This window comes from Narcine bancroftii, chromosome 3 (assembly GCF_036971445.1).
Source record: "Narcine bancroftii isolate sNarBan1 chromosome 3, sNarBan1.hap1, whole genome shotgun sequence".
In the NCBI taxonomy this organism is placed as follows: domain Eukaryota; kingdom Metazoa; phylum Chordata; class Chondrichthyes; order Torpediniformes; family Narcinidae; genus Narcine; species Narcine bancroftii.
The window spans coordinates 254,183,956-254,207,765 of NC_091471.1; the positions used below are offsets into that span (position 1 = coordinate 254,183,956).

The following is a 23,810-nucleotide window of genomic DNA, read 5'->3' on the forward strand; positions in this document are numbered from 1 at the left end:
CCAAGAGATTTCTTTAGGCAGTCCTTGTACCTCTTCATTGGTGCACCTCTGACATGATGGCCAGTGGAGAGCTCGCCATATAACACGATCTTGGGAAGGCGATGGTCCTCCATTCTGGAGACGTGACCCACCCAGCGCAGCTGGATCTTCAGCAACGTGGACTCGATGCTGTCGACCTCTGCCATCTCGAGTACTTCGATGTTAGGGATGAAGTCGCTCCAATGTATGTTGAGGATGGAGCGGAGACAACGCTGGTGGAAGCATTCTAGGAGCCGCAGGTGATGCCGGTAGAGGACCCATGATTTGGAGCCGAACAGGAGTGTGGGTATGACAACGGCTCTGTATATGCTTATCTTTGTGAGGTTTTTCAGTTGGTTGTTTTTCCAGACTCTTTTGTGTAGTCTTCCAAAGGCGCTATTTGCCTTGGCGAGTTTGTTGTCTATCTCGTTGTCGATCCTTGCATCTGATGAAATGGTGCAGCCGAGATAGGTAAACTGGTTGACTGTTTTGAGTTTTGTGTGCCCGATGGAGATGTGGGGGGGGCTGGTAGTCATGGTGGGGAGCTGGCTGATAGAGGACCTCCGTTTTCTTCAGGCTGACTTCCAGGCCAAACATTTTGGCAGTTTCCGCAAAACAGGACATCAAGCGCTGAAGCGCTGGCTCTGAATGGGCAACTAAAGCGGCATCGTCTGCAAAGAGTAGTTCACGGACAAGTTGCTCTTGTGTCTTGGTGTGAGCTTGCAGGCGCCTCAGATTGAAGAGACTGCCATCCGTGCAGTACCGGATGTAAACAGCGTCTTCATTGTTGGGGTCTTTCATGGCTTGGTTCAGCATCATGCTGAAGAAGATTGAAAAGAGGGTTGGTGCGAGAACACAGCCTTGCTTCACGCCATTGTTAATGGAGAAGGGTTCAGAGAGCTCATTGCTGTATCTGACCCGACCTTGTTGGTTTTCGTGCAGTTGGACAACCATGTTGAGGAACTTTGGGGGACATCCGAGGCAAGTCTTTGCCCTCAGAAAGCTCCAAGAAAAGTGCAGAGAACAAAACAAAGGACTCTACATCACCTTTGTTGACCTCACCAAAGCCTTCGACACCGTGAGCAGGAAAGGGCTTTGGATCACACTTTAACCTATTACTATTACCTTAACCTAATTTAAACCCCTTCTAATTCTAAGCGTACGTGTATGTAATGTGTGTGTGAGTTCAGAAAAGTTCTTTAATTCACAGTCCAATCTCACCTCATTCCTCCAAGTTCACCGATATCAGGCAATTCTTATACTGTGCACAGAATTTAACATTTATGAATTTCACCAGGCTTTGGTGCTTGAACGGTAAATGGTTACCACTCTGGAAGGTTCTTGTTGGTTTTCAGAAAGAGACTTGTTGCTCATTGGACACCCACAACTAATTCTTCCAATCAGCCACGTCAGTGCCTTGCTGAAGAAACTTGCCCCATCAGGGTTTTTCAGATGATAACCTCTTTCTTTCAGGTAACCACAGAGTTCCTTTCCTGTTTCCCTTATTTCAAGTGAAACATTATACAGTTAACCATCTCCTCTTGTATGAACCACAAGGGCTTTGACCAGGGTGAACTAAGTACCCACAACCTGTCTTCAAAATAGGGTTTTTCCACATGCTTGCCAGCTTGTCCTGTTCCAGTCTCAGCTGCTGCTGCTGAGCAGTAGAACTGAATTCTCACTTTCTCTTACTCACTCTCTCTCTCTCTCTCTGTCTCTATGAGAAAACCATATTGCCCTCTCTTAGAACAGCAAACTGGACTCAGACTGCAGCACTGGACCCAATCTTCATCTGTGGCTTTCCAAAGCAATAATCCATTACTTCACGGCATGTCCAATTAACACCTACTTGGGAAGTCCTTTTAAGCATTCTTCCGCCTGGACTGTCTGACTTGAGCAGAGCTCCAGCCTTTTAAATGAGATCTGTTTTGAAGTGTTTGTATGTGACCTACACTAAAAAAAACCTGCCATAATTTACCTCCTTTTAAAATATAACTATATACAATATAAAATATAACATAACTGTCCCACTTTCCCCACTATAAAATAATTTTAACTCAAGTTAAAATTCAGTTATAACTAAACTGACTTTACATTCACTAAAATGATAACAACACACTATATATAACATTATCGCAATGTACCCCAATGTTGAGAGTAATATTTCTATACGTGATCAATTTTAACATCTTTGCAAACAATCTGCTGCTACATTAATTGTACCCTTGTGATAGTACAGACCTATCACCAATGTATATAGTTACAATATCTAGAGCGTAATGACTGTGCTTAGAACGATTGACTGAGAGCTAAGCCACGACTACTGTCTGGGCCTTAAAGGGTTGTGTCCCTAGCCAGGTCGGATCATTCCGGACTGGTCGGCCACCTGTGAAGAGCTCCTGTCTTTTGCTAATAAAAGCCTTGGTTTGGATCAACAAGTCTTTGGTTCTTTCGACGAGCTCTACACCCCTTGATATGATTAATTTACAGATTATATTCTTGCAATATTAAACTCCAATTTAACAATCTTCTGCTTTTATTCTTCATTTTATTCAAAAACACCAGAGGATTGTGGTCAGTAAATATCACAATTGGTTCATGAGAGATATACATTAAAATTCTGCAGGGCAAGTATTATATTAAGAAACAACAGTTCCTTCTCAATAGTGGAATAGTTCCTTTGATGAACATTGAAATTTTTTGAAAAGTAGGCAACTGGATAGTCAATTTCATTAAGTTTTTGTCACAAAACTGCACCTGCTGCCCCCTCACTGGCATCCACTGCTAAAGAAAATGGTCTGTCAAAATCAGGAGATTTTAAAACAGGGTAATGCCATAGCATCTCCTTTAAATTTTCTAAAGTTCTCTGACAATCTTTCTTCAAAAGATTGGTTAAAGGATGAGCAACTTCAGCAAAATTTATCCAAAATTTCCTATAATATCCTACCAGTCCTAAAAAACCTTCTCACTGTTTTTTTTTGCCATTGGGAATAGGAAATTCAGAAATTGCATTCACCTTAGCTTGAATAGGTGCAACTTTGCCATGACCAAGTACATGACCCAAGTGTGTCACTTTTAGTTAAATTAACAGTTAAGTTTGTTTTGGATAATCTTGCAAACAATTTGCCCAATTCCCTCAGTTGTTCTTCCCATGTGTCACTCTTTGAGACCAAGACATCAATATGTGTCATCTGTATGTGTCAACCCTTGGAGCAACATCATGCCAAAAGGTAACACAATATATTCATATAAACCAGATGGAGTTACAAAATGTGAAATAATCTTTCCTCTCTCAGTTAGAGGCACACACCAGTAACCCTTCAACAAATCCACCTTAGTAAGAAATATAGCTTTCCCAATTTTGTCAGAATATTCTCAGAATAAGATAAGCATCTGTTTTAGTTACTGAATTAACCGTCCTATAACATCTACAGAACCTAACAGTTCCATCTGGTTTTGGTACCAGAACACAAGGAGAGCTCCAATCTGATTTGAAGGTGCAATAATATCATTTCTCTACATATATTCCACCTCCTGATCCATGATTTCACTCTTCTGAATGTTTATTCTATACGGGTGTTGTTTTTTTATGGGACTTGCTTCTCCCACATCCACGTCATGATAAATTACTGACGTTCTCTTTGTACATTAGGAAACAAAATTGCATATTTCAAAATTAATTTTTTCATCTGCAGATGTTCCAAACTTGCTGAGTTAGACAGGTGCACAAAAACCATGGTTTCTCTCAGGTTACGCTCATCGGATTCCATAATCTTATGATCCTTAACTTCCTCAACCCTGTCAACCATTAACACCTCGGATACAGATTGTTCTCCACTACCCTTATCCTCTAAATAAGGTTTCATTAACAATTCACCCTTCAAGTAATATCCACAGTCCATTTTTTAAAATCTCCTGTTCAATTACTGCTTTGTCCCTTATCTACTCTCTGTTTCTGAATTAACTCTTTCCTTGACAAAGAGAAATCCTTACTCTCACAATTATTCTGCTCTTTCAAGACTCTTTCAGAAGCTCTGGGCAGGTCTATGTCATCACCATATCTCTCACAATCATCTTCAACGTCAACAGCTAATTTGTTAATCTCAAAACTGACCCAACTTTATCCTCTGTCATATCATTCCCTGATAAAAATGAGACACCCTGCTTGGGTAACTTTGAAATTATTCCAACTACAACAGGTCCTTTAACTAATTTTGAATTCAGCCCTATGTTGTGAAGAGATATTGACTCTACCTCCCCATGTCAGTTTTTTGATCAAGAGTTAAAACATTCTCCAACAACAGCTTCAGTATGTCTAAGAAATTTAACTGAAACCTGTGATTCTCCCTCCTTTACTGAAACCAAGACCTCTGATACAAAAGGTTTGAAAGCATCCATAGCACCCTTACCAGGTTTGGAACATCTGCTCTCATTAAATCCAACAGTCCAAATATATGCTTCTGGTAAAACCTCCTTTCCTCATCTCTTTTACCACACCAGACAATTTGCAATAACATGACCAGGTTTCTTACAAAAATGACATACAAATCCAGAAGTTCTGTCCTTTCCCAGCTTACCTTCATCTTTTCTCTGAACATTCTCCCCTGACAATTTCAGGCTTACTATTCTGCTCCACATTCTTTCTTTCTTTTCTTTGGCTTGGCTTCGCGGACGAAGATTTAAGGAGGGGTAAAGTCCAAGTCAGCTGCAGGCTCGTTGGTGGCTGACAAGACCGATGCGGGACAGGCAGACACGGTTGCAGCGGTTGCAGGGGAAAATTGGTTGGTTGGGGTTGGGTTTTTCCTCCTTTGCCTTTTGTCAGTGAGGTGGGCTCTGCGGTCTTCTTCGAAGGAGGTCGCTGCCCGCCAAACTTCTCCACCCTCTGAAAAGGGTTACTATTCTGAAATTTGTTTTTGTGAATCAGGGCATATTCATCCGCTAACCTTTCCGTTTGCTGCCACGTCCCCATGTGTCTCTCATCCAGATATAATTTAATCACATTTGGAACACACCTTTTAACTTTTTCAATTAATAGCAATTCCCTTAATCTGTCAAAATCATTATTTATTCCTTTTGAGGAGCAACAACAGTCAAAACATAAAGATTTTCCCAGGGCAAAATCCATATGTTTAGTTCCATGTTTTCACCAAACTCCCAAATTTTTGCCTATATGTTTCTGAAACCAACTCATAAGCTTTCAATACTGCTTACTTAACAGTATCATAATTTGCTACTTGCTTTGATGTCAAACTAGGACATCTTTGAGCTCAGAGCAATCTTTTCAAAAAGTTGAAAAAATGTATCCATATCTCGGTCATCAAAAGGAGGAACTAGATTTACCTCTCTACTAGCCAAAAACCTCTCCCCAGGAGTTACAGCCTCAACTTTCTTACTACCCTCCAACTCAATTTTTAACTCTCTAATTGAAACCATCTTTCTCTTTCATATTTTCTTTGGCTTTCATCATCCTCCTGTTTTTCAGCTACCTCTAACTCGTATCCTCTATTTCTCATCCTCATCTGCCTCATTTTGTTGTTTCTTCAACTCTGTTTCTCTCTTTCTTCTTCCATCCTCAATTTATCTGATTCCAATTGCAATTCAACAGATTTATCCTCCAGAAAATTTTATGTCTTTCTCAACAAATTTTCCCTCACCTATATATTTCAGTATAATCCTCTGTATTTGTATTCTCCTCATCCAATATTTGACTTCAGACAGCTGTAATGCCTTAGAAATAACCCATCAGTTCCTCTTTTCTCTTGCTCTGCAGGTGAGGGTTGTGACAAAAATGTACTAACATCCATTGCTGCTGTTCTTCCACACACACACACACACACACTTTAAATTAGCTTGGAAAAACCAATTAACTAATAAATCACAAAAACTCCAAAAGTTTAAGATCCCAAAACTCCAATTTTCAATCCGAAAAGACTATTCCTCAAATGTTATGGGCCCAGAGGACACCAAAACCCAGCAGCAATAGAAATTCACCAAAACAAATGGTTACTTAAACAAAAGTTGCTTTTAATTTTCTTTAAACATGCCAACAGGATCCAACTTTAACTTATTACTATTAACTTAATTTAACCTACCAACCCTCTTCAAATGCTAAGCACACATGTATGTAAGTTCAGAAAAGTTATTTAATTCATAGACCAATCTCACTTCTCACTCCTCCAAGTTCACCGATACCAGGCAATTCTTATACTGTGCACAGAATTTAATATTTATGAATTGTCACCAGGATTTGGTGCTTAAAATGTAAATAGTTACTGCTCAGAAAGGTTCTTGTCAGTTTTTAGAGAGAGATTTGTTGCTCATTGGACATCCACAACTGATTCTTTCCGATCAACCACTTCAGTCTCTTGCCGAAGAAACTTGCCTAATCAGGGTTTTGCAGATGATAACCTGTTTCATTCTGGTAAACACAGAGTTCCTTTTCTGTTTCCCTTATTTCAAGTGAAACATTATACAGCCAGCCATCTCCTCTTGAATGGACCACAAGGGCTTTGACCAGGTTGAACTAAGAACTCACAACTCACCTTCAAACTGGGGTTTTTCCACAAGTTTGCCAGCTTGTCCTGTTCCAGTCCCAGCTGCTGCTGAACTGTAGAACTGAATTTTCTTTCCCTCTCTCTCTATCTCTCTCTCCCTCTCTTTGTCCCTGAGAAAACCACAAGACCCTCTTAGAAATGCAAACTGCACTCAGACTGGAGCACCTGACCTAATCTTCTGAGTTCATTTATCTGTTGCTTTCCAAAGCAATAATCCATTACTCCGCAGCATGTCCAATTAACACCTATTTGGGAGGTCCTTATCAGCATTCTTCAAAGTTTTTGCAAAGGCACTCGGAGCCTGGACTGTCTGGCTTGCGCAGAGCTCCAGCCTTTTAAATGTGATCTCTTTTGAAGTGTCTGTATGTGATCTACACTTTAAAAAAACCTGCCCCCATTTATCTCCTTTAAAACATATCTATATACAATATAAAATATAACATGATCTGTCACCATAGGGAAAGTGTGATCTGTGATAACACCTGACAAAGCAGATTTTTCTCCCAGAATATGTTTGGGTGTATTTTATGGATTTTGGGCTGCTGATCTCAAGTAGACATAACCTATTTTTGTGATTTTCCTGTCACATTTTAAGTCTGCTTCAAGCAGACAAAACCATGAAGTGCAGCGTGTAATTGAATGTACATTTTTCTGTTTTCGCACTTGGACGTTTTCCCTACTGAACTTGGTGCAGTCAGTGATAAACATGGTGAAAGGTTTCACCAGGGCATTGCAACCATGGAAATGTGGTATCAGGACAACTGGAATCCATCAATATTGGACAACTATTGTTAAACACTGACGTGAGAGGCATCAGATGTTGAGTACAAATGAAAATTAGTGACCGAACATTTTCATGTTAGTTGAACTAATGCAATGTGTCAGCATCATTATGTGATTAAACATGGTAAATGGAATGAAAGTTAATTTAATGTTTATCCAACTTCCTATGTGATACAGCAAATCTGAAATTATTTTTGTGTTCATCTTGAAGTTGTCTGTCATAATCCCTAATTATTTTTCAGTGAGAAGCCCTTTGTTGCATGGTGTAACCAGAGTATTGTCTCTGCAGACTTGAGTACCAGAGGCAAAGGTCAAAGAACGAAGGATCAAACCAGGTAATGGTGGGGAAAAGTGACCAGGGGGCAAAAGAGTAGGCACATCAGTGGTGAGGCCTCTTGGACTTGAACTCACCACCGACTAGGTCATGACTGATGCTGTGGGCGGGCGCTGCAGTTAAACACTTCAAGAATAGTACCATTTCTTGAAACATAGCAAAGGCTTATGGTCCCTACTTAACTTCAGCACAACATAACCTGAACAGAATTATGCTCCATAGAAAAATATAATGCTACTAAATTAAATTTAGAAAGGTTTTATGCATTATAAATATTCCAAAAGATGAATAACTTGAAATAAAATTATATTTATCTCATGATACAGTAAACATAAGCAATACATTAGTGCAAATAAATTAAATTCAATGAAAACATTACATTCTTTTCGATAAATGTGAGGTAATGGTGTCACTCCAATGGAAATACATGAAAACTGCTAGACAGCCCATTTAAACATGGGAGCTTGCAGGGGGTTTATGAGTGTGCGAGTACTGCCTGGTACTCCTGTCTCCATTATGTTGGTCAAAGTAGAAGAGGTACAGAGCTGAAATAATCTTTGTCACAGAGAGAAGAATTACATCCATGTGACTAGCGTAACCATTTCACCCAAGATGATTCCAGAGGAGTGGCAAAACTCCTCTTAAGTATCTGTGCACCCTTGGGAGTCTGAATCGGCCAACTCTTACAAAGGGCTGTAATGATGGTTATGTTTTTTTAAATGTAGACATATTGCATGTTAATAAGTCATTTCAGCCCATGATCCCATGCCGCCCAATAACACCAATTAACCTACAACCCCACCCCCTGTGGTGTGGTTCGAACGGTGGGAGGAAGCCCGAGGCGCCGGGGAAAACCCACGCTGACACAGGGAGAAGGTACAAACTCCTTACGGACAGCACAAGATTTGAACCTCAGTCTCGATCTGTATCAGCGTTGAGCTAACTGCTACTCTAAACCGTAACATTCCTTTATCTTTACTAATGACCAGCTGATGTGTTTTCCCTTCAATCACAGTGACTGCAGATTTTCATATTTTATTTTGCCAACTCTTAGGCATCTTGCTATCAAGGGAACAACAAGATAGATAACTACGTGCTTTGACTATCAGAACTGGATTGAGACCCCAAACAGAAGGTCCCAGGATGCCTCACATAGCTTGCCTGCTAATTTTTTCACCTTAAACTTACAGTCTCGCAAACTCCCTTTTACGCACTAATTTTCTTCACAAGGATGCAGATAACTGTTCAAGATGAGTGCCTTTCTTCTCCCTCTAACACCATAGCAGACTCAAGGAATAACCCTTCACCTCAAAGTGCAATGCAACACTTTTTTTAACATAAATATTTCACCTCTTACAAAAAAGAGGTTTAGTTAGAGGATCCCAAATCGGGAATGTATCATAATCTGAACATCAGACGAGGGCACCTAACGTGCCCAGTAGCCCACCTCTTGCCGATTGAAACATTGTACCTCAGGGACTCAATGCTCATTGTAAATAATGTAGTGAGTCACAAGCATCGTCCCCTCTCCCAACCAAATAAATCAGCCGAGCTCACAGCGGGAATAACAATAAATAAAACTTGCACCTATAACACTGCAAACGAGAATACAAAGTTATTGTTAAAGTGCTGCCAGTTGTACAGCTTGGAGAAAATCTAGCTTCCTATCAGGAATGCTCCAAAATATACGTGTTCATAATCCAATATGATGGAATCGTGCGCCGGGTGGTCGATCTTGGCTCGAAGCCAGCTCTTGGCTCCTAGGTAGATGAGTGTGCTGGACTGGTCGAATGCACTCTCTGCATCCTGTGGCATCTTCACTTCCATATTCAGTATGCGGGCACATTCAGTGCTTTCTGTGCACCGCATGAGCTCTAACTTGACAGTCGAACTGTTGTTGCATTTGTTCACAATAGAGCATATTACTTTAAGCTTGGCATAGACATAGTACATTCCATCCTTGGTGCTGTGCAGCTCCTGGTTTTCGAAGCGGAAGCCAGACCCGACATAGCTGCTTCCCAACCCAGCGATATTGAACCATTTTATGGTTCGGTTGACATCTATGGACAGAAATAAAAGCCGTTGAATTAAGTGGATTGGTACAAATGATACAGTCCCTTAATTTCTAGTGGCTAATTTATGTCAGCAAATATTTGGGGCAGAAACTGAGGGTAATTTAAAGTGGTCCATAGAGTACACATGACTAAAGTTAAATTGTCTAGTTTTTATTTCAATGTAAATTCTCTATATGACAAATATAAAACTGGTGATTCCCTCTGATTCCCATGTTCTGGACTTGCCCTACTGAGAAAAAATCTGGAAAGATATTTTTCAAACATTAACAGTAATTCTCAAGTTCAAATTGAAACCTTGCCCTTTAATTGCTCTGTTCCAATGATGATGTTTTACTGACTGTCAAAGTTTATTTTGTAATAGTTCTTTTTATGTTCTCTTGAATCTTATAGCACAATATATAACTGTCCTCTTTAATTATTTATAATGTAAACACCAATAAAAATATTTTAAAAATAAAGAAATTGAGGGTTGGGGAAAGCAAAGGAAGGAAATGAATCAGCAAAAAGGAGATGGTTAATAACATTTACCATATCAATTCGAGTTATAGAATTATGACAAACATAAATAAAACTCTCTCCCCTCTGACATCAAACATCCAAAGAGGTACTGTATATGTAGTAGTCACAGTGTTTTTGGACCAATTTTTTGGGTCAAATCTTTTATACAGGTCATACTTTTGGGTACCTGCGATGTTCAGGGTTTCAGGAGCTCGGACGGCTGGGCAAAGCAGTAAGTCCGCATTCGGGGCATCGGGAGCTCGGATGGATGGGAGGACGAGGCCCAGGAGAAAGTCTGCGGCTCGGGCATTGGAGCTCCGGAGGGCCGGTGACCAGAAGGAGGATTCACGGTCGACACTTTGGAGGGCGGGGGCCGGGGTGAGGCTCCACGGTCAGGGAGTTCAGTTGGCAGGCAGTCGTGGCCAAAAATAAGGGAGGGGTGGGGGGGTCCGACTTTTACACGCGTCACACAGAATACACACGATTCTAGTGCCAAAAAAAGTGGAGGAGTTTACTATTACATGAGTATATACAGTACTTTCCTTCTCTTGCAGTATTTTCATGTCTTCCTCCTCACACATATAAACAAATAACACTGGACAACAAAGATTTTGCTTCCCGAACACTTTTGGATGTATTCACCTTAAAATTTACTATCACGAAGCGTTTTTTTAGATATAACCCATTTTTGTGATTTCCTGTCACTTTTTAAGTCTACCTCAAGCAGACAAAACCACAAAGTGCAGCGTGACATTGCAAATTTATTTTCTGCATTTGCACTTGGACGTCCTCCCTGCTGATCCTGGTGCAGTCAGTGACCAACACGGTGAAAGGTTTCACCGGAACATTGCGACCACGGAATCAGGGCAACTGGAATCCATCAATGCTGGCCAACTATTGTTGAACACTGACACAAGAGACATCAAATGCTGAGTTTAAAGGAAAGTCAGCGGGCAAATTTTTTCCAACCAGTTGAACTAATGTCGGCCTCGTTTTTTCGATGAAACATGCTAAATTCAATGAAAGTTAATTTAATGTTACCCCAAATTTCCTACGTGATACAGCAAGTTCTCTTTGTGTTCAACTTGAAGTTGTCTATCGTATATTTTTTTCAGGAAGCAACCCCTTTGAAAAAAAAATTGTTGTCTAGAGTAATTTTATGGATATTTAAAGATCTACTTACCATGCTCCGCTAAGAGATGTGCTGCATACTGCAAGAAAAACGAAAGAGACAATGGAATTAGATGTTGGGATTGCAGCAACACAAATAGAAATCTGTCAAGGAACTCAGCAGATCAGGCAACATCAACAGGAGACGCTTCCCGTGTAGAGGCATCAAACGTTGACCGTTCTTGTTCGGCCATTGATGATGCTCGGCTCTGAGTTCATCCAGCAGGGTGTGCCTGAGTTCAAGATTCCTGCCTCTGCAGTTTCCTGCATGCATCGATCAATTAATGAGAGCTTTTTTTCTTGAAGCGCCTCTTCATGGCCGCGGTTTCCACTGAATACTCACTGGTGAGCACCCCTCAGGGAGGAAACAGCCCCTGGGGAAAATCCACACTGACATGGAAAGAACGTACAAACTCCTGACAGATAGCATGGGATTTGAACCCTGCTCGCGTTTGCTGGCGCTGTAATAGCGTGGCACTAACCGCGATGCTAACCTTCTACGCGATCCACGCAATGGGCTTCTCCACTCTGTTAGTTGAGGGACTTCCCCTTGATCTCAGCCCCCTCAATGCCCAATGATGGTTCTGGACTAGAACCATCACAGGGCCCTCGCACTGACTGTGCCAAATCCTCAGGCTATCTCTCAGCGCACACTCCTGCGGCCTGGAATGTGCCAGTCCGCAGCATTCCCTTACCGACATCTCCGTGTGCTGAAAGACCAACAGGGTTCGGCCAGACCAAAGTGTGTCCTTCACCCAGTTGATGGTCTTCCAGCAGTCTGGATGTCTGACCCAGAGTGTGAAGTCCCCTAGGAACAGATGAGGGCGAATTCTGTCCCGCTGCTGCTGGGGATGAACCCTGACAAGGATCTTCTCTGCGAGTGTCTCTGTCAATCTGATGCCCACTCCTCTGACATTCAGCCTAGCCTCACATTGAAGTAACAGAGCCAAGAAACTGATGCCTGCAAAACGTTTGATCCATTACTGGGCACAGCCAGGATGCACCGTGGAAGCAGATAAAATAAAGGTCACAGACGCGGAGAGGAAATGTCCACACAGAAGGTGACGGGTCTTACTTTTTCTCGAACGATTCTGGCCTCTGTTATCTTGGGGTAAACGAAGAAGAAAAAGGCGCAGAGAAGTCCGGCGACAGTAATGAAGAGCAGGAGCCCGGAGGCCAACATGACCAAGACAAGGCGGCGCTGACACTTGCATGGACCAGCTTCTTGGTGCGTCTCCGACTGCGGGCTCCGGCTCACGGCCACTTCGCTCAAATCCTCCGGCTTAAACATGGTCCCAAACTGGCTCCCCTCCGCTGCTCGGATCCGCACTCGCAAAGGCTAGTATGTGTGTGTGTGTGTGTGTGTGTGTTGTGTTCTGGGAGCGGTCCGGCTTCTTGAGGCTTTTTGTTCGCTTCGCCGGGGAAGTTTCCGTGATGACAGAGCCTGTGAGCTGGACTTCCCCCGGGGCGCACTCTCCAGGATCCACCCGGCGCTGTCAGGAGAGGAAGCGTGGGCGGCGGCGGCGGCAGGGGGAGAGGGACCCGTCAGTGGAACAGAGCGACAGCGTGAAGGGAGAGTGGGAAAAGAACCAACTAAACCCGCCCAGCAGAAGAGCGTGGAAACTTCACAGAGGAAGTCATCAGAGGCAATTGAGAGCGTGAGAGAGGGAAAATTGTGAACTGGATGTGACACATGGGTAAAGGGAGAGACTGACACAAAACAAAAGGGACAGAAAAGAGGGGCGGGGATAAGGTGATGGGGAGACAGGTGATGGGGACAAAGTGATGGGAGGACAAGGTGATGGGAACAAGGTGATGGGGAGACAGGTGATGGGGACAAGGTGATGGGGACAAGGTGATGGGGGGACAAGGTGATGGGGACAAGGTGATGGGGAGACAGGTGATGGGGACAAAGTGATGGGAGGACAAGGTGATGGGAACAAGGTGATGGGGAGACAGGTGATGGGGAGACAGGTGATGGGGACAAGGTGATGGGGGGACAAGGTGATGGGGACAAAGTGATGGGGACAAGGTGTGGGGAGACAAGTGATGGAGAGACAAGTTGATGGAGCGACAAGCTGATGGGAGGACAAGTTGATGGGAGGTCGAGGTGATGGGAGGACAAGGTGATGGGGTGACAAGTTGATGTGAGGACAAGGTGATGGGGACAAGGTGATGAGGAAAGAAGGTGGTAGAGGACTGTAAAGCAATTAAGAAGGAGTCATAAGCAGACATGAGATGGAAGCAATCACCAGAGAAAAATAGATCAATACAGAAAAAGAAAGTCTAATATAGCTGCAGCCATTAGACTGGTCATAGGTGATGAGGACAAGGAACCTGAGCACCCAGTGTCACACAAACAGCTTCTTCCCCTCCGCCATCAGATTTCTGAATAGACAGTGAACCACAGACGTGACCTCACTTTCCCTTATTTGAACAAATTTTTTTTTTTTAATTTTGCTTTTACTGAATTGTGATTGATAGCTATTTCTTACACCCGTGCTGCTCGACGCTGCTACCACAAAACAACAAATTTCATGACACATGTTCGTGACAATAAACCCGATTCTGATTTTCCTTCTCCAGTAACATTAAGAGATTAACTTAATGGTGGTCCATTCAAGTTAAAGCATCTATTACTTTTTCAGATCCTCTACATCTTTTCAGATCATTTCAAGCTGTTTGAGATATCATATGGGTAAAGAGATAACACAAGAAAATGTTAGGTTCAATTGTAAGTATTGGAAACTGCAACTTCTGGACTGTCTTTTCCCCACCCCCATGACTTCTCCATATCTATATCTTCCCATTATTTTCCTCTTTATTTCTATCCTTCGGTCTCCATTTCTATTTTTATATTATTCTTTATTTCTGGATATCTGTGCTATCCCCCTCTGTTTCCCTTCTATTCTTTCTCTTGCTGCTGAACTCCAACATTTTGCCAGATCCCCTTCTGTGTTAATCTCCGCACTATCTTTTATCCACTGTCTACATAGAACACTACAGAAACAGGTCCTTCAATCCTTCCAGTTTGTGCTGAACCAATATTCTGCTTGGATGCACTGGCCTGCACCCTGTCCACATCCCCCCATATCCCTACAGCTTCTCAGAGAGAAAAAAAAACAAGGGTACAAATGTTGGAAATATCAAATAAAAATAATAAATGCTTTATCAGTGGTTTTCAAACTGCCCCCCTAACTCACATTCCACCTTAATCCCTATGCCATCGGTGCTCTGTGATTAGTAAAGGATTGCTTAAAGTGGGATGTGGGTGGGAAGGGAAGGTTGAGAATAACTGCTCTAGACCCAATTATTACTGAAATATTTTGCTTGAGAAAAATGGTCATTGGCCCATTTCCTTTGGAGTTCTGAAATGCATGCATATAACAAGTCAATGAAGTATGATGAAAACAGTGGTTTTCAAACTTTTTATTCCCACTCACATCCCACCTTAAGTAATCCATTACTAATACCAGTGCATAGGGATTACTTAAGGTGGGATGTCGGTTTCAAAACCACTGGTTTAAATACAGAGAGTCCATAACAGAGATAATATCTCAAATTATCGATCTTTCAACAGAAAACCCATCAAAGTCCTAAGGGGAGATAATCATCCTAAAATATCAACTATATTCCCTTTTACAGATGAACCTCCCTGAGGATCTCTGTCATGTTCTTATTTTGTTTTTTTCACTCTGCATCCTTTATTCATTTCTCTTTCTTTGTCTTTAATTCTCTGCCATTCTCTCTATTTCTCTTTCTTTCTCTAAAGTTCCTGTCATGGAGGTTACTGAAAATGCATTAAGAATGAAGGAAGACTCAACTTGGTTTTAGAACGTCAAAAAAAATCCCTGAATACACTACAGAAAGAGGATCCTGGAAATCCCAGAAATATAGGAAGAGCTGCTTGTTTTTAGGTTCAAATTAGAATGATGTCACAGCTCAACTGGACCCTTCGAAGCAGAAAGTTAGTATGTACATGATGCAGTGTAAGATAGAAATGGGATTCAGAATAGATGGTAGCAGCTAGAGAATAGTTGTGGAAAGTTGCTTCACAGAATGCAAGAATCACTTGTGGGAACAGGTAAGAACCTTCCTGAGTGGTAACCATTTACCTTTCTAGCACCAAAGCCTGGTGAACTTCATCAATGATAAATTCTGTGCCTGCAACCAGGCAATTGGAGGAATGAGAAGTGAGATTGGATTGTGAACCAAAGAACCTTTCTGACCTTGCACACACATAACACACACGTCCGCTTAGAATTAGAAGGAGGTTAAGTAAGTTAATAGAGATAAGTTAAAGTGTGATTCTGTTTTCACGTTTAAAGATAATTAAAAGCAATTTTTGTTTAAGTAACCATTTGTCTTGGTGAATATCTATTGTTGCTGGGTTTTAGGGTCGTCTGGGCTTGTAACATTTTTAAAAGTAGAAGGATAGTAAAGGATAAAATTGGACCCCTAGAAAATCAGAGTGGCAGTTCAAGAAATAGGGAAGATCTTGAACAATTTTCTTTCATCGCTACTTATGCAGGAAACTGGCATCATGAATAAGGTTGGAAGGAAAGCAAATAGAAGTGTTGTAGAACATATGGAGTTTAAGGAGAAGGAGATACTTGCTGCATTGCAATGAATAAAGGTAGACAAATCCCTTGGACCGGATATGATATTCCCCCTCACCTTGAGAGGGACAAGTCCTGAAATTGCAGGGTCCCTGATGGATATAGTCAAAATGTCCTTAGTCATGGAGCAGGTGCTGGATGATTGGAGGGTGGCTCATATTGTCCCACTGTTTAGGAAGGGCTCCAAGAGTAAACTAAGCCATTATAGGCCAGTGAGCCTGATATTAGTAGTATGTAAATTATTTGAAGGATTTCTGAGAGTTGCTTCAATTGTCATCAGCTGATTAAGGATAATCAGTATGGATTTGTGCATTGTAGGTCGTGTTTAACAAATCTTGTAGAGTGTTTTGAGGAATTTATCAGGAAGGTTGATGAGGGAGAGACCATGGATGTTGTCTATATGGACTTTTAGTGAGGCCTTTGACAAGGTTCTATGAGAGGTTGGTTCAGAAGGTTAGGACACTAGGTCTACATAGAGAGGTTGCAAACTGAATTTGGAATTGGCTTGGTGGAAGAAAACAGAGCGTGGTGATGGGTGGGGGTCTATGTTGAGCGATGTGCCTCAGGGATCTGTGTTGGGACCATTATTGTTTGTTATCCATATAAATGACCTAGATGATGTTGTGGTGAATTGGATCAGCAAGTTGTATGATGACACAAGGAAGGAGGTGTAGTGTACTGTGAGAATGATTTTCAAAACTTGCTAAGGGATCTGGACCAGCTTGGAAATTGGACCAGTAAATGGAATTTAATGCAGATAAGTGTGAGGTGTTGCACTTCAGAAGTGTGAATCTGGGTCAGATGTACACAGTAAAGTGTAGGCCATTAAGAAACATGGAGGAGCAAAGAGACCTGGAATATAGAAACATTGTTCCCTGAAGGTGGTGTCACAGGTGGACAGGGTTGTAAATAAAGCTTTTGGCATCTTAGCCTTTATAAATCAAAGTATTGAGTATAGGAGTTGGGATGTTGTGTTGAAGCTATTCAAGTAATTGGTGAGGCCACACTTAGAATATTGTGTGCAGTTATGGTCGCCCAACAGCAGGAAAGATATTAATGATATTGAAAGAGTGCAGTGGATAAATATGGGGAGAAATTTGGTCAGATTACAGTGGGTTACATACATACACACATTTTAAAACAGATCTTAAATACTAAGAATTCATATTCAAGAACATTGCAAAAATTATGGGGAACGTTATGCACATTTCACAAGTAGGTGCTAATTGAAATGATGTCATGAAATGAATAGACCATTGTTTTGGATTGGAGACAGATTGGCTGGTTGAATAACTACAAAGGGCTCACTCAGAGGTCAAATGAGAAGTTTTGTTTATCTAAAGCCACTTTCAGGTAGAATTGCCAAAGACAACAGATGGGAGCAGAATGATAACTCCTGTTGTTTGCTGAAGAAGGTGGGGGTTTTTGCAAGTGAGAGAGTCACATGGGTTTTCTGGCAGTTGGCAGTTGGAGAGAGAGAGGGAGACGAGACAAGCTCTCTCAGCCAGTGTGGGTGACACTGAAAGCAGCTGAACAGTGCCAACCAGGAAGTTTGTTGAAACAGAAAGCTCCAGAGGGGAGGATGGCTGGAAGTGCTATCTGTCTGATGTTTCTCTTGGAATAAGTGGAACAGAAAGGAACTCTGTCTTAGCATGAAAGAAAGAGGTTGTCATCTGGAGAACCTTGGTGGGGCAAGTTTCATCAGCGAGACATTGAGGTGACTAATGGTGGTACCTCAGTTGTGGAAATCCTGGAACAACAAATCTCTCTCTGTAAACCATAGAAGTACCTTCCTGAGCGGTAAACATTTACCTTTTGAGCACCAAAGCCTGGTGAACTTAATACATGTTAAATTCTGTGCACAGTATAAGAATTGCCTGCAACCAGAGAACTGGGAAGAAGGAGAAGTGAGATTGAACTGTGAACCAAAGAACTTTTCTGACCTTGCACACACATTACATACACATGCACTTAGAATTAGAAGGGGGTTAATTTGGGTTAGTTAAGTAAAGAGATAAGTTAAAGTTTGATTCTGTTTTCATGTGTAAAGATAATTAGAATCAACTTTTGTTTAATTAACTACTTGTCTTGGTGAATGTCTATTGCTGCTGGGTTTTGGTGTCCTTTGGGCTCGTAACAATGGAGAATATTTACTAACATGTTGCCAGGTCTTCAGGAGTTGAGTTACCGGGGAAGTTTGAACAGGTTAGGACTATACTCCTTGAAATGAAGAAGAATGAGGGGAGACATGATAGAGATTTATAAAATTATGGAGGGTATAGACAAAGTAGATGTGAGTAGGATGTTTCCACTTAGATTAAGGGAGATAAAATCAAAAGGACATAGCTTTAAACTGATAGGGGAGAGGTATAAGGGGAACATAAGGGGAAAGTTACCACTTAGAGAGTGGTAGGACTGTGGAATGAGCTGCCATCTGATGTAGTGAAATGCAGATTCAATCTTGAATTCTAAAAAATAAATTGGATAAATACATGGATAGGAGAGGTCTGGAGGGATATGGAATGAGAGCAGGTCAGTGGGACTAGCTAGTTTCATTGGTTGCCACAGTCCAGAAGGGTTTAATGGCCTGCTTTTCTGTGCTATAACGTTCTATGGTTCTATGGTTCTATTTGGAAGGGAATACAAGTGGTATGATGAGTGTCTTTCAGGATAAATCCAACATTATTGATATAGAGGAGAGTAAAGAAAGTATTTAAGTTAAACAGCATCTAGATCAACTGGGATATTGAGCAAGGTAATGTCTGATGGAATTTAACTCAGACAAGAATTCTTTGTCATGAGGATGTCACGAAATTTGTTGTTTTATGGCAGCACTAAATGTGCAAATATTGCTTTTTTAAAAAAATAAATTAGTGTAAAAGAAGATAAAGTGAGCTCATGTCTGTGGTTCATTGTCCATTCAAACATCTGATGGCGGAGGGGAAGTGTATATTTTTTTACCATTGGGTGTCCATCTTCAGGCTCTTGTACCTGAAGATGGTATGGAAGAGGGTATGCCCTGGGTGGTGAGGGTCCATGAGGATATAGGCTGCTTTCTTAAGACACTGCCTCTTGTAGATGTCCTTGATGGAGTGAAGACTGGTGCCCATGATGGGTCTGGCAGAGTTCTCAACTCTCTTTTCCTGTCGTGTGCATTGGCACCTCCATACCATTCCAAAAGCTCTCTATGGTACACCTGTAGGAATTTGCAAGAGTATATGGTGACAAATCTCCTCAAACCCCTCATGAAGTATAGCCGCTGGCGAGCCTTCATTTGTCGCACAGACGCCTAGACTGGAGGGCTTAGGTTATAAAGTTAGATCGGCAGTGACTGATTTCCCTGGAGCAAAGGAGATTGAGATGTTACCTTGTGGAAGTCAATCAAGTTTTGAATGGTATAAGAGCATAAGAAATAGGAGCTGGAGTCGGCCATCCAGCCCATCGAGCCAGCTCCGCCATTCAATGAGATCTGGGTGATCTGATGATAGGACCATCTTCACCTACCAGCCCTTTCCCCATATCCATTAATTGCCCTTCATTTTAAAAATCCTTGTCTTAAATTTATTTTACTGAGGTCACCTCCACTGCTTCAATGGGCAGTGAATTCCACAGATTCACCACCCTCTTGGAAAAGCGTTATCTCTGTCCTGAATCTTGAAGCTATATCCCATAGTTCTGGCTACTCCTACCAATCAAAGCAACTTAACTACCTTTATCTTAGCTATGACTTCCATAATTTTACATGTTTCTATAAGATCCCCCTTGTTCTTCTGAATTTCAATGAGTAACAGTCCAAAAGATTGGGGAATATAGTCACAGGGTAGGGAAGTTTAAAACTAGAGGGCAGAGGGGGAGAGATACAAGGGAGATCTGAGGAGCATGTTTTTCCACACGAAGGGTGGTGGGTAAATGGAATGAACTGCCAGAGGAGGTAATAGAGCAGGGACAATTACAACATTTCAAAGATATTTGGACAAGTATGTGGATAAGAGGGACATGGACCAAACACAAGCAAATGGAATTTGCTAAAAAAAGGTGTCTTAATTAGCATGGATGGAGAGAACAAATATGTGAGAGGAAATGAGTAAAGTGAGGATTGGAGAATGAAAAACAGAAACTCTAAGGGAGATAGAGAGAGGAAAAAATCAAATGAGTGAAGACAGAAAGAATGCAAAGGAAAGAGAAGGAGAAAGAGGACAAGAAATAGAAGAAATTAATAGGACAAGGTGAAAGGATTTACAAAGGAATGAAAGGTGAGTTGACTGAAGAAGATGATGACATTACGTTGAAGGGCGTGACAATTGAGCAGAAATGCTGAGAATGTTCAACAGGTCACACAGCATCTTGGAAAGAATAGTGCTAACATTTCAAGTCCAAGATTATTCATTGGAACCAGGAAAGAGTTAGTTTTATGCTGTAGAAGGGATGAGAAAAATAAACATGGAAGGTGGGGGGGGGGGGTTAATTATCTGTAACGTTATTGTTCGTCTTTCGGGCGGCTGTGTGGAGCGGAGGAACCTAATTGTGACTGAAAATAAAGTGAAATGCTTTAAGGTTCAAATTTTCATGCAAGTGAAGTTTGTTCAATGTAAATATAATATTGTTTTTTTTTATTTTAAACTGTTTATTCTTAATATTGGTATTATAAGAGTCTCAAACATCTGGAAAATACACTTATTCGGCATCCATCAATCCCCATAGGTGCCGGATACTTGGGGTTTTATTTTATATAATATAAACATATATAGAGAGGGAGGGGGAAGAGAGAGAGACAGAGACAGAGACAGAAAGACAGAGAGAGAGTGAGAGTAGTCATAATTTTAAAAAATAATTATTAAAGTTACAACACAGGAACAGTCTTTGCCAACCAATTACATCCATGTGACCAATGAACCAAACCCTATACGTCTTTAGAATGCGAGAGGAAACCACAGCCCCTGGGGAAAACCTATGCAGACACAGGGAGAACTTACAGACAGTAACAAATTCAAACCCAGATCACTGGTGTTGTAAGTAAAAACAGAACATGGAGAAACTCAGCTAGTCAAACAGTGTCCTTTGGTAGCAAAGGTAAAAATACTTAACCATCGTTTCAGACCTGGTGTCTACAGATTCTTGTGAGTTACTGCTGGTGTTGTAATAACGTTGTGCTAGCCATTACACTAACTGTGCTGCCCTGTATACTAAATATGTACATTAAAAAGAATTGGTTTAATAAAGCATTTTTCAGTTATCTTAATGTGTACAGCTAAAAATGAAAGAGATTGTGTTGTTCATGGAATAAATTCATTATTAACATTTGTAATAGTACAGATCTATCATCAATGTATATAGTGTATATAGTTACTGTATCTAGACTGTGCTTACAGCGATTGGCTGAGAGCTAAGCCACGCCTACTGTCTGGGCCTTAAAGGGTTGTGTCCCTAGCCAGGTCGGATCATTCCGGACTGGTCGGCCACCTGTGAAGAGCTCCTGTCTTTTGCTAATAAAAGCCTTGGTTTGGATCAACAAGTCTTTGGTTCTTTCGACGAGCTCTACAACATTTACAACCCATCCCTATTTACCTTTAAAGAAGAATTGATGAACTGCCATCTTCATGGTTGCGCCTTGTACAATGCAGCTATATAGGAACTTGAGGGATTTACATATGAGTTCATTGTTTACTCCCTTCAGTTAGCATAGCAGTTAGTGCAAAGCTATTACAGCACCTGCAACCAAGTTTGAATCCGACGCTGTCTGCATGTTCTCACTCAGTCTGCATGGTTTCCTCCGGGTCTCCAGTTTCTTCCCACTGTTCAAAATGTACTGGGGGGTGTAGGCCAGTTGCGTGTAATTGGGTGGCTCAGGGTTGTGGGCCAAAAGGGCCTGTTTGTCCAAAAGAAAAATAAGGTTGTTTCATTCAGAATCAGAAACAGAATCAGAATCGGAATTAAAATTTATTGTCATGAACGTGTCACAACATTTGATGTTTTGTGGCAGCATCACAGAGCAAACATTTCTATAAACCACATTTCAAAACAAATTAAATAGTGCGAAAGGTTTAGATAGGGTGGATGCAGGTAAGATGTTTCCCTAGGTGGGTGAATCAAGGACAAGGGGTCAGAGACTGAAAATTTGAGGTTATTCACATAAAACAGAGATTAGGAAGAACTTTTTTAGCCAGAGGAACGTGGATCTGTGGAACTCGCTGCCGCATACAGCAGTGGAGGCCAGATCACGGGGAGTATTTAAACAAGAAATGGACAAGTATCTCATTAGTGAGATCAAGGGCCGGAAACTGGAACTAGTGTACAGTAGCTTAATGTAGATTTACGGAACAGACTCGATGGGCCTAGTGGCCTGCTTCTGTTCCTCTATATTGTGATCTTGTGAAAAAGTCAAAGTAAGACAGTGACTTTGTTTCATTGTTCGATCAGAAATCTGATGGCAGCGGGGAAGAAGCTGTCCTTGTGCCGCTGAGTGTTCGTCTTCAGGCTCCTGTACCTTTTAGCAGAGTGAATATGGGTTGGCCTGGGTGGTGGGGGTCCTTGAGAATAGTGGCTGCTTTCTTAAGGCACCTCCTCTTGTAGATGTCCTCGATGGAGTGAAGACTGGTGGCCGCGATGTCGCAGGCTGAGTTAACAACCTTCTGGAGTTTTTATCGTCCATGTTATTTGCGTAAAAGAACATTAACACAAAGAAATACATGGAAACCATGGGGGTGGGGGTGATCGGTTTCAGGGGACAGATCAAGGGGATAGCAGGAGAGTTGGTGATCTCATGGTCAAGCAGGAAAGAGAGAAACTTGGAAAAGATTAAAGTTTGGGGCCAAGGTGAGGAAATTTTTTTTTAATTCAGGCATCCAGGCCATTTCAGCCCACGAGTCCATGACGCCCAATTTACACCCAATTAACCCCTGTATGTTTCGAACGGCAGGAGGAAACTGGAATCCCTGGGGAAAACCCACGCAGGCGCAGGGAGAACATAGAAAACTCCTTACAGACAGCGCAAGGTTCAAACCCCATTCCCGATCGCTGTGCTGCCCCTGGCTTCATCCAGCAGGCTCAGGGAGCGAAAGGCAAACAGGAGATTGCAACAACCAGCACTGAAGTCAAACACACTCTGCTGGGGGAACTTAGTGGGTCAAGCATCATCAGTGGAAGAAATCTAATGGGCAATATTTTGAGGCAAACCTCTTTTTCTGTTTCAGGAGTAGATACAGAAGAGAGGGAGGATGAATGGTGAAGAGGAAATTGTGTGTGGTGAGGAAATAATTGGAAAAGTCCAGATTTTCGTTCTGTATCCGAGTCGTAAAATATCAGCTATTAATATGGATACTGGGAAGCAGGTGCAGGTTATTTGATCTGAGAGGGCACAACATGTGCCTAAACCAACATTTCTAGAGAGGGACATCCCCAGCAGGAAGAGAAGGATCCTTCTTCTCCCTTCCAGAAATGCCATAATGTATTATATCACACATAATAAAAACATGGGTACTTATTGAGTGTTCCTGAAGTTCCATGAACTTATCTGCGAGATCGTGTAATGAGGCTCCGTAAAACTTATCTGTAGTCGGGTCAAGTTTATTGTCATCTGATTCCACAAGTACAACGAGATGAAACAACGTTTTCTGATGGGAGCGGCTGAAATGTGCTGTGTACAGAGTGGAAGGGGATCTCAATGATTTTGCTTCAGACAACGATCCCCGTAGATCATGTCAAGGGAGGGAGGGAGACTCCAGTAATCCTCTCTGCCACTCTTATGGTCCTGTCAATTGAC

General features: G+C 41.7%; 1 protein-coding gene and 1 long non-coding RNA gene across 4 annotated transcripts in view; one reads left to right on the top strand and one right to left on the bottom strand.

Moving 5' to 3' along the window:
* Window positions 1–23,519, top strand: part of LOC138758561 (uncharacterized) — a 79,568-nt gene extending 56,049 nt beyond the window's left edge. Inside the window, exons 2-4 of one of the 3 annotated variants that reach the window (XR_011354347.1) lie at window positions 7,598–7,690; window positions 10,433–10,640; window positions 23,242–23,519. This is a non-coding gene — a long non-coding RNA (uncharacterized lncRNA). Of the gene's footprint in view, window positions 1–7,597; window positions 7,691–10,432; window positions 10,720–23,241 lie in introns of those variants that run through there. The other 2 variants (XR_011354348.1, XR_011354346.1) reach the window with 2 other exon arrangements.
* LOC138758560 (uncharacterized) lies at window positions 8,010–13,022 on the bottom strand. Its single transcript, XM_069927655.1, has 3 exons — window positions 12,508–13,022; window positions 11,446–11,473; window positions 8,010–9,749 (listed from the first exon to the last, which is right to left on the bottom strand). Exons 1-3 carry the CDS (start codon window positions 12,721–12,723, stop codon window positions 9,346–9,348), a joined length of 648 nt encoding a protein of 215 aa, XP_069783756.1. The 5' UTR covers window positions 12,724–13,022; the 3' UTR covers window positions 8,010–9,345.
* Window positions 23,520–23,810: the final 291 nt, after the last annotated feature.